Genomic DNA, 13,945 nt, shown 5'->3' with positions numbered 1-13,945 from the left:
TGTTACATCAGCCCCACCTGCAGCACATATGGTTTTGTCCACTAGAGAGTGATTGTGCCTTTCCGAGTGAATCAGAATGACTCCCTAAGTATTGAATTGTGATGCTCTTTGTTACCTATACTCTATTTTTGTTAACTTCGACCACTGATTTATTTACTGTAATGTTAAGTTCTGTCTCCCTGTACTGTACTATTGTTCACCCTTTGTACGGCGCTGCAAAACATTAGTGGAGTGTTTATAAATAAAATATAATTATAATACTACAGGTTGAGTATCCCTTATCCAAAATGCTCGGGACCACGAGCATTCCGATTAAGGTATTTTTACTTTTTTTGGAATATATTTTGTTTTACATACTTACCTGTTCCCTGGTGGGTCCCTGGTGGTCCCTCGGTGTCCATGGAGTCCTCCGGAGTCCACGGCAGGCCTTCAGCTTCATCTCCGGCGTCTCCAGTGGTCCCAGTAGTGCATTGCGCGAGTTCCCAGGCGCGCCGGTGACGTCACCGGCGCGCCCGGGTACTCGTGCAATGCACTCCTGGGACCGCTGCAGATGCCGGAGAGGAAGCTGAAGGCCTTCCATGGACGCCAGGGTACTAGGTAAGTATAAAAAAGGGTCAGAGGGAAAAAAATAAGAAAAAAATCGAGCTATTCCAAAAAAACAACGTTTTTTGGAATAATTCGGATAACGTATATACGGATACGGGATACTCATCCTGTACTAATAATAATTATCAGACTGGTGCAATAGCAGAAGTAAAAATTCCCATTCCTTTCATGTTATTCCCCACTCAATTCAAATTATGAAATGGTATTAAGGTGCAACAGAGGAGATAACTACATTAGGTAATTAAATGATCCTATCATACCTTAAGCTGATGGTTTGCTTTTCTTTTTGCTTTGTATTTTAAAATTTAGTTATAAATAGTTTATAAGAAACCATATTGTGTAAAACATATTGCCAGCAGAGGTGCAGCATATGATTTCATCAATGGCTGCAATAACTGTGAGTCCTGATGAAGTACGTCTAGCTTACTAAATGAACTTTAATGGTAAAGCTGTCCCACTTTTCCTGTTAACATTCATATTTAAAGAGTCCTCAGATAATCCACAAACCTTGCCAAGCTGATACGTCAACTCCCTGCTTGTTTATGGTATTTAGGCAACCGTTTAACATCTGCTCTTCTGGAAGTTTTCTGAGTCATGAGTATTGTGTGGATTGCGCTGAGGCCGATTACGAGGATGTTTCAGCTGTTCTTGTTCATATATTTTCTGCTGAAGAACTAGAATTGATGCTGGAGCTACAATCTCAGCAATCTGGACAAGTCAAGTCAAGCATAACTAATGGATCCTCTTTAGGGAACAATACATACATCTCTTTTATGTCGGTTTCCTTAGAAAGCTGCTCGTTGTAATGGCAGTGTGTGCTCATTTTTGTTCATTAACATTCTTCTGTGCCCTTTACTTGTCTTCAGACAATTGCTGTCTTGACAAAGTTGAACATTTGACTTTCCCAGTTATGGTGTATCCTGGATATTCAGATCAGAGGGTGTCTGTCACTCAGCAGCCACTGTAACCATCTGTACACTGGGAGGACACAGCAATGTAAGATCTAACATGTAGCTAAAGTATCCTCTGTCTTATGGGACCCATATATTGTGTCTACTGGGGCAATTTCCTGTTCTGACAAAGCCTGGGGAATTTGGGAAATCACACATTCTGGAAATCCTCAATTTATCAATTCCAACCCATAAATGATTAAAATCATCTGATATATTTTAACATGCTTGTAATTGCGGTGTTGTGGATTGGTGGAATAATGAATACCTGACAATATTGCCAAGCTGGCAAAGGAAAAAGGTATAGAAAGGGGATGTGGTCACGTGTCTCTATCATTTCTGCTAAGTGCTTGTCTAGCACTTCTGAAACCACCAGAAATCCCCCTCTCCTGCCACTGATGTGTACAGTGCCCCCTCACTGCGTATAGAGGAATATACACAAACTAGCTGTACTTGGCCACACGTTGCTGTGGCTCAGTCTGGTTAAATGGAAAAGAAAGAAAAGAGCGCACATTTGTAATATGTTTAATTTTACAATGCTTGTGGGTATACAATAATTTTTGTTGTTCCATTGTCGGTTCAGATATAGAGATTGTTTGGATTGCAGACTCTAGAACATGCAACATATAATTGTCCATGGGCGGATGCACTAAATTGAAAATGGGTTAAAAACCTTGTTACCGGGGTTTTTCCAGCAATTTCATATGCAGGAAAACCTGCATGCCGAGTTTTCGCTGCGGGGGGTATCTCCAGAAATAGATACCCCATAGAAGCCTATGGACTTCCTACCGCGACCCCCCGGCATCCCGCACAGACCCCCGGCGCCCTGAAGGACACCTGATGCCCCGGGACGACTTCCTGCCGAACCCCCCTCACTTTTGTCCGGGCAGCACAATGCTGTGCTGGCCGGACCAGTGGCCTCCTCCTCCTCCCTAGCACCTACATCCCCTTCCGGGTGCAGGGAGGAGGAGGTGGAACCATGCCCAACAGCCAGCAGGTGGGTAACAGCCAGCAGCCGGGTAAGGGAAGGAGGGGGAGCCGCTGAGGACCCTCCGCACATCTGGCACGGTCTTCTCCTGGTTCACGTCATACCTCTCCGATCGCTCCTTCTCCGTCTCCGAGCTCCTCCTCTTCTACTACCCTGCAGCCAGTCGGTGTTCCCCAAGGGTCAGTCCTTGGCCCTCTCCTCTTCTCCCTCTACACCACCTCTCTGGGCACCCTCATCAGCTCCTATGGCTTCCATTACCACCTTTATGCTGATGATACCCTAATCTATCCCTCCTCCCCCGATCTATCCCCATCACTCCTGTCCAAGGTCTCCGAATGCCTCACGGCCATCTCAGCCTGGATGACCCAACGCTTCCTGAAACTAAACATGGCTAAAACTGAATTCTAATATTTCATCCCCCTAACATCCCCTCTTCGCCAACTATCTCCATCAGCATTTGTGAAACCGAGATTACCTCCACCGACCAAACGCGCTGCCTCGGTGTCGGCATTGACTCCTCCCTCTCATTCACCCCCCACATTTGTGCTCTCTCAAAGTCTTGCCGCTTTCACCTCCGCAACATCTCGCGCATCAGACCATTCTTCTCCACTGACGCGCCCAAAATTCTCATTCACTCCCTTGTCATCTCCCTGAAGCTGAAAAGCTTTAACCCAGTAATTTGCTTCTGGTGTGAATGGAGTATTAGAGGGAGAGTTTCCTGGGTTCTAGAAAGCCTGCCAAATCTCCCACAACCTAGCATCAATACTTCAATACTTACCAGCGACAGTGGGTGTGGCAATCAGGCATGTTATACAGGCGACACGCTATACTGTAAATCGCATCACCGCAAGTTGATGATAAATCATTAGATGTAATGCTTCGCTAAAACTGAATGTGAGTTCACTGCTACAGTATGTTATATGGCCAGTGCTACATCAAACACTGTAAAGAGTGAACTAAAAAGTGGAGAAGTTGCCCATGGCAACCAATGAGCTTTCTCAATTAAATTTTCTGAAATAATATGTAGGATCTCATTGGTTACTAAGAGCAACGTCTCCACTTGTCAACTACTTCACTCATTACACTGATTGACACATCTCCCATTAAGCCTTGCTAAATGCCCCATCTACCCATTGCAACACAGACGCACCTTTGAGTAGTACCCTTGTCCTGTCTGGTTACCTGAAACAGATGTGAGGTATGTATAAGTGTGATACCATCCAACTGTAAATTGGAGTGTATAGGGGCAGCTGTTTACTGATTTAGCATGCAGAATTAGAAGATGGAAGAACCACTGAGTTACTGCTAGTTGTTTAATAAACGAATTAAAGGTAGACAATCAGGGTCTAAATAAAAATGTCCTGTATTGATGATTTATCTTTTTATCCTCCTGTAAATCTTGACAGATAATTCATGGAACAGTCTTGGTCTGGTTAAATTATATAGTATATGGCAGTGGTTCCCAAACTTTTTTGAATCTCGGCACCCTAGAGTATCAGAATTTTTTTCAAGGCACTCCTAGGCCAGAAAAAAATATTAAATGAAATAAATTATTTTTATATGTCATACTTAGGTTAAATTATGTAGATGGTCAATATTTGTTTCTGTTTGTCCACATATTTTATGACTGGCAGCCACCAGTACTGGCTTTGCCTTTTACATTGAACATAAATAATTTGAATTGATCCTGGACCACCAATCCAAGGCACCCCTTCAAGTGTCCTGAGGCACCCCAGGGAGCCTAGGCACACAGTTTGGGAACCACTTGTATAAGTCATGCTCTATGTATTATTCCTCGTAGACAGCTATCCCTGATTGACATCCGATCTGTTCAACAAGCATCTACTGTATATGTAACTCATCCTTGCATGGAGGCCTTGCACACGGAACACCTCACATTGGTACTGCCTGTAGTGTCTAGGCCTCCTGTAGGAAGTCACTGCTAGTCACAGTTATATACTGCATCTGGCTCACTGACACTGAACGTTGTGCCAAATTCTACACGGGATTTCTGCAGACCTGCAGCTTCTAGGTAACAAAACCTATAGAACCCTATGGGCTTATTTCGGCTTCCTTCCTGAGAGGGATCCAATTAGATCCCTCCCCATGGCCGCCACATCCCTTTGTGCATGTGGGAACCCAGAAGTCCCAGCTGAGAAGAGCTGTACTTTTCTGTACTAAGTCCGGCAGAACTGGTTAGTGCATAACACCCTCAAAAACTTATATATTTGACCTTCACATGAATTTGTGTTGTCCAAATAAAACATTGTGTCTCATTTTATTTTTTTGCTCTCTGTAAGGCTGAAATGCAATATTATTAATATATTTTATCTCACCTTGCAGGTATTGTTGCTGTCCTGTTTTGTGGAGTTACACAAGCCCATTACACCTACAACAATCTGTCTGAAGAGTCAAAGCTAAGAACTAAACAGGTAGGATAACACTGCCAATTGTTCATTTTTATAAACTCTGAATCTGTTGCAGTGTTTTCACTGGAGGAGGAAGGTCCAATGACAGGTGTATTGAACTGAGAGCTCATAGTGCAGTTCCCAGGGCGTACACTGGTATTCAGCAGTGCAGTGCATATTTCTACAAAAGCTGGACAGCCACAATCCTCTTATTATCTTATTAGCAACAATATTAATTATCAACAATTAGCAGCAATTAAATATATATTTATAGCATTTTAGAAGTAGAATAATGTAAATAATAATAACATATTTTTTTTATTATATCAATTTAATTTTCGATTATTATTATTGTATTTTATTTAAAAGGCTCAACAAGTGGTTCACAGTGCAGTACATAATGCATAGTAATGATGTTAAGCATCCTATTAAATTCAGCACCTCTCACAATCCTGCCATGTCCACAGCATACCTCTCGGCTGCCCTGGTGGCACCATATAAATAAACAATGATAGTTCTAAAAATAACAATGTGCTCAATTAAAGTATCTTACAAATGCGTTTTAGACATATAAAACTTCATCAGGGTTATTTTTCCATTTTGCAGTCTTTATTTATCCAGGTTACTAGACTGTGGTGCCTTTATAATATTTTTGTAATTATTGTACTGATTAAGAAATTAAAGAAATTCTCAATACAAAAACATAGAGTTGAAAAGAAAGAAAAAACGAGTCAGTGGTTCGTTAAATGAAATTAAAACACTTTTTTTTAATGATAGTTATCATGCAAGTAGGAAATAAAATTTATGTTTTGTAAAAATAACAAAAAAAATTTGATATTAATGTGTCAAAATGTCTCAATCTGCCTTATTTTAGGCACTTCTGTGGGTGGTGTTTGCAAATGTTTCTAAATATATGAACAAGCCTCCTACACATGCTGTAAATATATAACATTAATCCTGGAACAGATTTAAGTTTCTTTGCAATCGTTTACTGTAAAAGTAATTGGTCTTTTTGGCATTATGTTTTAAATTGGCATGAAACTGCATCCATACATTTCATAATCACCTCTTATAAAGACCAACTGAAATAAATCATGAGTGTGCATTGACCTCTTCCTCAAATCTGACTTAAGGCTTTAACTCAATTTGGGCTGATTTCACCCGTTCCGAACGGGACGGGCTAAGAAATCAGACCAAAAAGGATCCGGTGTGATGTGCCCACAGGTCCAATTCTACAGTCCCGTGCGCATCGGACCTTAGTCATAGGTCGGACCGGAATGCAGATCCGACCTCGGACCTCCCTCCCGGCGGCAGATCGGGCTGGGAACAGGGGTTGCATATCATCCATCGCAAGTTAAATAACAACTTGTGATGAATTGCATTTGGTCCCACGAGGCTCGCGGGTGATTGGGCGGGTGTACACTGCTCCGAGGAAATGCAGTAGTGTATGCCCATCTTAACCCCTTCATAATGCTCTCACAGCCTATCCAGATTTCCCATTATCAAATACAAAATTTTTGTCATAATCAAAAACAAGTGTTTCAGAGAAATTACATTGTACAGAACAAAACAACGCAGTAAAACAGCAAGCCATGATAAAAGAAGCATATATTAAATGATTAAAATGAACCTCCCCAAAGAACATCACCTTCCATCTGCGGATGGAAGGAAGCTATATTTTTTAAACCTTTTCAGAGATGAGATTGATAAAAATAAAAAAAGCATAAAAAGGATGACTTGGATTCAAGAAAATATTCCTGGTTCTCTTTAAAACTCTGGCTCTATAAAGCTCCTGAATGGCTGGCAACCACACTCCAATGATTTTACTTGCAGCACTTACTATGTGTTCTAAAACGAAACGCTCACTGGCAGTTCAGTTGCCAAACCAAACAATGATGCCAAAGTATAACAATTTCCCATAGTAACTCTGCTCACACCTGCACCCTTAATGGCATTAGATAAAAGAGCTGTTGAGATTTGGTAAGAAATCTCCAGGTTTTTTTTAAACGGCAAATCATTTACACTGCAAAACCAGTTTGATTTTACCGTGTAAATGATTGGCTCTTTAAAAAACTGGAGATTTCTTACCAAATCTCTCACTTTCTGAATCTCTCATCCTATTAAATTTCACCTATTACATTTCTAGACCATGTAAGGTTTGCCTAAAAATTTCATGGACTCTTTTATTTCAACATCTGCTTCCTTTTAAAATCTATGCGATACCTCGCGTATATCTAGAGAGCGCCACACAATTCGATGTAATCAATATAAATTTATTCTTAAAATATATATATCACACAATAAAATTGTACAATTAGTATAGACCTGGGGTAGCCAACCCTAGTCCTCGAGAGCTACCAACAGTGCATGTTTTGCAGGTCTCCTCACAGAATCACAAGTGAGCTAATTAGTTCCATCTGTGTATCTTTTCAAATGTGTCAGAAATTAATGAGTGTAGCTGTGCAGCAGCAAGGTTGTCTGGAAAATGTGAACTGTTGGTAGCTCTCGAGGGCTAGGGTTGGCTACCACTGGTATAGACTCATAAAAATGTAAAAAACAATGCAAAAAACAATATAATCGCACACACTCCTATTAGAGATTTTTAGAAGCTGTATTGGACCGCTAATTGTCCTTTAATCATTAAGTTCATATGGTTTCTCCTCATATGGACTCAGGAAATAAGATATGTTATTTAGTTCACTCAGAGTGATCAAACAGACCTCAATTTCTTTGAACTTTTAGCAGCCGATGGGAAAGTTGCTGATAGTATGCTGTGCTCTGTATGATTAACAGACAGCTCCAGCTCCCCTGTCAGCGGTCGCTGCCTGTTGACGACCCGCTGGTGTGATGTTACACAGGGGGCGAGCCGTCCGGCAAACAGCGCAGATGGAAGTTGCTGTATGCCGGGAATCACGGATGTTTGTACACAGTGCAAGACTCACCCAGGTTTGTGGTATCTTGAATTACCAGTCGGACGCCGGCTGTTTGTAGATGGTAGAAACACTGGGGAGGTCACTGTGGAGCAGCAAAGGGAGGAACGGCTTGGAGGTTTTAAAGGCAGATTGTTTTAGTGGTCACTCTGGGTCAGCTGTAAGGAGTGCAAGCTGGTCTCATTCCTTGACGCGTTTCTCCGCTAATGTCAATAAGCAGCGGTTTATTCAGAAGGCAGATAACACAAGGTTTGTGAGCCCAGGGTATTTTAAAGGCTATCATCCAATTATGTTTAGGTACTAATTAGTGCTTCCATGAGATGTCCATGTGCAGGTTGTTCATTGACCCTTAGCGGGTTTCGGTTTTAGCAGAAGCACTTGTTACTTAATCGAGTGTAATTTTCAAAGCGTTCATATAGCATTATATTAATCTTAATATCTCTACATTACTTCATTAGTATAACATAGTATCTTTAGAAATTGTAAACACATATGGATACATACATATAAAACAATAACAAATGTGTGCTAAATAAAAATAAATACAAATAAAATAAATATCGAATGAACCTCTAGTTCCTTGGTTTTTCTTTTTCATTTTCTCCTATTTCAATTTAGTGGGTCTCATCATCATAACTGATCAAACCCAAGACTTTGATGTCATCAGTAAATATCACAACCTTAACAAAGTTGGAAGACGACACACAGTCATGGGCAAACAGTGAATACAGTAAACTCTAGTCTTTATCATCACCTTGTCACAAACCGTAGATCTCACCATCGGAAACATCGGTCATTACCCTCGCGATGGTCTGTGTTACGTGAGAGGCCTGTCATCCGCAGGGCTTCTGATATCTGGCGTGATGTCCCCAGTGTCCCCGCGGGCCGTTGCCATGGTTCCCTGCAGAGTGCACGCCGTTCCCGGGCAGCATGGGTGCCGCCATGACACTCACAGTCAGCTGATCCCCCAGACCAATCCCCGCTGTCCATCCGCTTCACCTATGACCCGCACACCTGTACCTGAATCACGGTGTGTGCTCCATTCCCCAGTATTGATTGGTGCTGCAGCAGGCAGCCAATCACAGACAAGCAAGGGGGATAAATCCGGCCTGCGGCCTTCCTTCCTTGTCTTGAACAATTGCTTACCTGCTCTCAGTATTCTCCTGTGACAGAGAAGTTCCCAAGACTCTGAGATCTCCAGGCTCCCCTGTGTCTCACTCCAGCGTTACCGGCACCTGCGATACTTACCTGGTTCTATCCATCTCCAGAAGACTCCTGCCTTTTCCACCTCTGCAGTCGAGTAACCGGTGCCTCGCCATTACCACCATTGGCTTCCAAGCCTTCAGCGACATTCTCCATCTTGTCCTGAACTACCGACAGGCTCCGTCGACTCCAGCGTCGACATTCCTCTGCTGTGTACTATAGAGACTTACCATCCACGTCCTATTGCTCCAGCATATACCTGAGTCACCCACCAGCCGTCGGCACCACTGTCAACCCCATTGGTCGACATCCCGTGCAATCCTCTGCAGCCCCCAGATTGCATCTTCTTCGTTATAACCTCAAGTATCATCGCCCTTGCCTGCGTCCAGAGGACCAGGGCAGGGGGCCACGACCTGCCTGTCAGACGCAGCTAAGTCCAAAGTTCCTTGCGGGGCTCCCTGGTGAATACCGCTGGCAGGTTAGACTCCGCGCCCCTGTTCCTGGTCTCCGCCAACTCTCTGGTTCGCTGTGCCCTGATCTCCCCGTGTATGTCCTACATTAAACCTTCTGCCTTTGGCTCTCCAGCGCCCTCCACTGGTCCACCACGGTCACAGCCGGGAACACAAAAACCGCCTGTGCTGACACACCTCCTCTGAGTCTGCACTCCCAATTCTAATTGTGTTAGGTTAAAAAATCTAAAATCTGATGACAGATAAAACCACTTAATCCTTAATTACCAAAAAATTGAATATCAGTGACAAAGGAATATCAGTACTAAATGTGGAGCCAAACTCTTCTAAAAACAAAGTATCCTAAGCTATTCTCTATTTCAATAGTGGAATTGACAACGGTCACTACTGCATCATTAGTATGATTGCCTCTATGCACTAATTGAATCAAACTCTGCTGGAAAAGAGGAATGAATGTGTCTCGATACCAGTCGTTCTCTACATTTTATCACAAGATGTTAGGGTAATCGGTTGATAATTATTACCCACATTATGGAAGACTTTTTTTTTTCGGGAATTGATAAAATAACACTGTTAATATCCCACCTATTTGATCTGCATACCCTCTCTGAACACTACTCTGAATCCAATGACTTGAAAGTGTGGGACGCTTCCATCAGCGCTACAGATGTAGAGCCTCTTAGCCAGCCCAGGGAATCCCTCGGCAGCGGACGGTGGAATCCCTGCCCATCTCTGCTTCAGGGAGATGGGTAGGGGTAGGGAGTGTGCGGGGAAGTGGCAGGGACCAGTGGGTAGTGACAGGAAGGCGGCAGATTTTCATCAGAACTGGACGCGCGAGCCCCACTTCCAGTGGATGGCCGGGGCTGGCGGTTGGCAATTCTATCACCAGCCCGTGGCTGAATGAGCTGCGCTCCATCTGTAATATACAAATTTCTTGTGTTATCCTAGAAATGGATGTACCTGTCAGTACTCCACAAAGAGCTTCAAATGAGAGCATACCCCAAACTCGCTTCTACAGGAAGTTATAAAACATAAAATGTTATCTTACAGGGGTATTTGTGCGTACACCACTTCTATTGTTTACAGTAATTGAAGCTTATCAAAGTATGTTTTTCCAGAGCATACCGGTACTCATGGTGTCAGGTATGTTGTCATGCTTAAAAAAGGTATCTTTTCCTTATGTCAACATGGAGCCGGTGTCTCAATAAAAGGGCTTTTATTCATACCGATAGCAAATAATAAAAACAAGGAAAGGATCTACATGCTGTGTATGCTGTTTGTCCGATATTGCACTTCCGGTTCCGGTCAGTTGACTTTCGGTTCCAGGCAGCTGACCCCCAAATCCAGATATATCGCTTCTGGTCGGCTGACCGGAAGTGTCCATTTTTTGGAAGTCCATGGTAGTTTAAAAGAAAAATATTAGTCCATCTCCTCTTCTTGTGCTGTTACTGGTCCTGAGCACGGGCCTCCAATGCTTCTGCTTTTAAAAAAGGACTGTGCCACACTCTCCAAGTTCTCCAAACTCCACTCCTAGCCAAATTGAAACCACCACCTCCAAACTCGCAAAATGGCAGCGGTGCAGGCATTTATATAGTAGCTGTCGAAGTGGGAAGGCAACGTAGCAATGCCAACATCGCGCCTCATAGGCCAAATATCGACAGGAGGCATATCACCTGTATGACACTTTGCATAGGCGTGGTAAGAGGCTGTCGCTCATGCAAAATGCAAATGGAGAAAATTGACTATTCGTTTAATTTCAAACGGGATTGTATACCCCACTATGGCCCTTATTCTGGTTGGTGCGGCCGGAGCCGCATATGCGGCTCCGACCGTGCAGGCGAATCCCCGCCTTCCATACGGATCGCCACGGCCGTCCATACGCGGATATGTGGCGATCCGCATGAAATTGGACGGGGATACGCCTCCTCCATGGTGGGAGCAGCCCCTGCATTCGATGGTCGCCGAACATCGAATGCAGGGCCGCACGCTCCACCAGGTCCCGCAACACAAGACCACACGGACACTTGTCCGTGTGAAATCTTGTATGGGGGCGGGCAGCTGACATCCGGCGATGTCAGATGCCCGCCCCGTACCCACGCGTCACGGCCTCATTACCATGCATACGCCCCGCGTTTGCATGGGAACGCCCATGAAACTCGGGGCGTATGCATAGGGTAATGAGGATAAGTAGCCCCTCACGCCCCTCTACGCCCCCTGTGCGGCGTATAGAGAATCCTTGCGGCGAAATCGCCTGCACATGCGCAGAGTGACCTCTGCACATGCGCAGAAGATAAACATCGGCGGCCCGTACGCAAGCGGGAATATCCGCATCAATCAGAATAAGGGCCTATGTGTGCGAAGCAATCTGCTGAGCGTTCTGAGCAGTCTACCATAGCTTAGAGCAGTGGTTCCCAACCTGGGGTACTAGTACCCCTGGGGGTACTCTGCAGACCAGTTGGGGGTACTTGAAAATAATATTGGTAATGGCGGAAGAAGAAAAAGTCTCCACGTTCTTTTGCCCAACCAACAATTCACTGACAGCTACCTGTGAACATCTGCCCCGCATTGACACGGGTGGAAGAAGCATTTATCCTACAGGCGTTAGCGGGAACTCTGTAGACAATACACAGCCAGCGGCCAGACAAAGACGGACCGGATTCCTCTACTCCTTAATATTAGGACACGCATACTGCTCACTTCCACTCATAAGTACTGTGGAAATTTCAAATTGAGAGGAGGGGTACTTATAAATGAAAAGCCTAATCAAGAGGTACAGGAGAGAAAAAAGGTTGGGAACCACTGGCTTAGAGAATACTTAGAAAATCTGTACGTGTGTAGGCCCTTTAACTATCTGATACAACTTATTGCTAGTTACTACATCTTGATTTTCATTTACCAATTGGGTTTAATATTTTATAAAGTGGTATTCCATTTTTTCATTCCTTTTATTGTACAAAATTAATTGCACGAAATCCTTGAAATATACTGTGATAATAATGTCCTGCCCATCTTCCCTACATAAAAGGACAAATTGTTATTCACTGTAATGCTCACCGTAGGGCTCTTTCCCTGATGTACAGTGAATGGTAACATGATTTACGGGAAAATAGACTAGTATGAAATGCAAGCTTCCGCTAACCGTGTGTCGTTCATTATTGTGTTGTCTCACAGCTGTGCACTTTTGGACTGCATTAGATAAGATATGATATTATTGCTGCATTATAGTAGATATGAACTCAAGGTCACCTGCGATGTATGCTTCTTTTCATAACTACTGTATGTAGAAGATGCGTGAAAAAAAAATTTCAGCAACATTATAATACAATGTCAGATTTATGTCACCTTTGCAGCAGGAAAATAAGGTGTGGATTTCTTTAGTATTTTCTATCTCTGAGTACTAAAAATCAAAGTAAAATGTGTTTCTACTAGGGTTGCGGAACAGACTTTGCAATCAGCATTGCATTACTGATTATGTCAAACAAATGGCACACCTGAGGGATGTCATTACACCGACTGCTAAAAGCTCGACAGACGGGTATTGTCTATTCTTCCTCGTGGGGGTCCATAGAGGGAGGATAGAATAGAAGGCGAGTGTAGTGAGCCACTGTGCCCACAGCGTGGCGATCGGAGTGAACCCCGCAAGGTGCCTCGTTGCGCTCCCCCCGCTGTCTGAGTCCCCACAGTCGGGATTCTGACGTCGGGATAATGACTGTCGGAATCCCGACTGTCGGTGTGTTATCCCACACCCCACCTGAGAACAGGAGAATTCTAGATGAGCTAATTTTTAATTACCTTTAGCCCCTTATTCAGATCGGATCGCAGTACAAATTTGTTCTCAAAATTTACAAAACCATGTGCACTGCAGGTGGGACAGATGTAATGTGCAGAGAGAGTTACATTTGGGTGGGGTGTGTTGAAACTGAAATATAAATTGCTGTGTAAAAATAATAATACGTTAGGGGGGGGGGAGACTAGCACAGACGATTGTAGTTTCGCTGCAATCTATGACCAACTATAGTATTAATTTCTGACCTCTTAGTGTCCTAACACATTTTTATTTGTTGGTGGTGCTCCCATGAGTCATGGTATAATACACTTATATACAAGGAGAAGGGAAAAAGATGACTTTCTTTGTTGGGGCACAACTTTTAAAATATTTTAATTTTTTTTGATATGCATTAAAAATTCATTGGGATTCTCTGTACGACCACCAACACACTTTTATTTTATAATGTTTTTTGAAAGAGGGGGGAGAAAGACAAAGAAAAAGAAAAATAGATCTAGTGGCTAATGAAAATCTATATATGACGATATCAGCCGAAAAGTGTGTGACGTGCTAAATCAATAAAGTGATTTTGATGGTATTTGTATCAGCTTTGGTCAAACATGT

General features: G+C 43.2%; 1 protein-coding gene across 4 annotated transcripts in view; it reads left to right on the top strand.

The window, feature by feature from the left end:
* Positions 1–13,945, top strand: part of SLC9A9 (solute carrier family 9 member A9) — a 690,054-nt gene that overhangs the window by 280,288 nt on the left and 395,821 nt on the right. For all 4 annotated transcript variants that reach the window (XM_083178000.1, XM_083177999.1, XM_083177998.1 and 1 more), the window contains exon 9: positions 4,888–4,976. In XM_083178000.1, the coding sequence (XP_083034126.1) occupies positions 4,888–4,976 (89 nt within the window). The remainder of the gene's footprint in view (positions 1–4,887; positions 4,977–13,945) is intronic.

Source organism: Crinia signifera, chromosome 3 (assembly GCF_055691185.1).
Source record: "Crinia signifera chromosome 3, ASM5569118v1, whole genome shotgun sequence".
Classification (NCBI taxonomy): Eukaryota; Metazoa; Chordata; class Amphibia; order Anura; family Myobatrachidae; genus Crinia; species Crinia signifera.
This window is presented reverse-complemented; position numbering and strand designations above follow the sequence as displayed.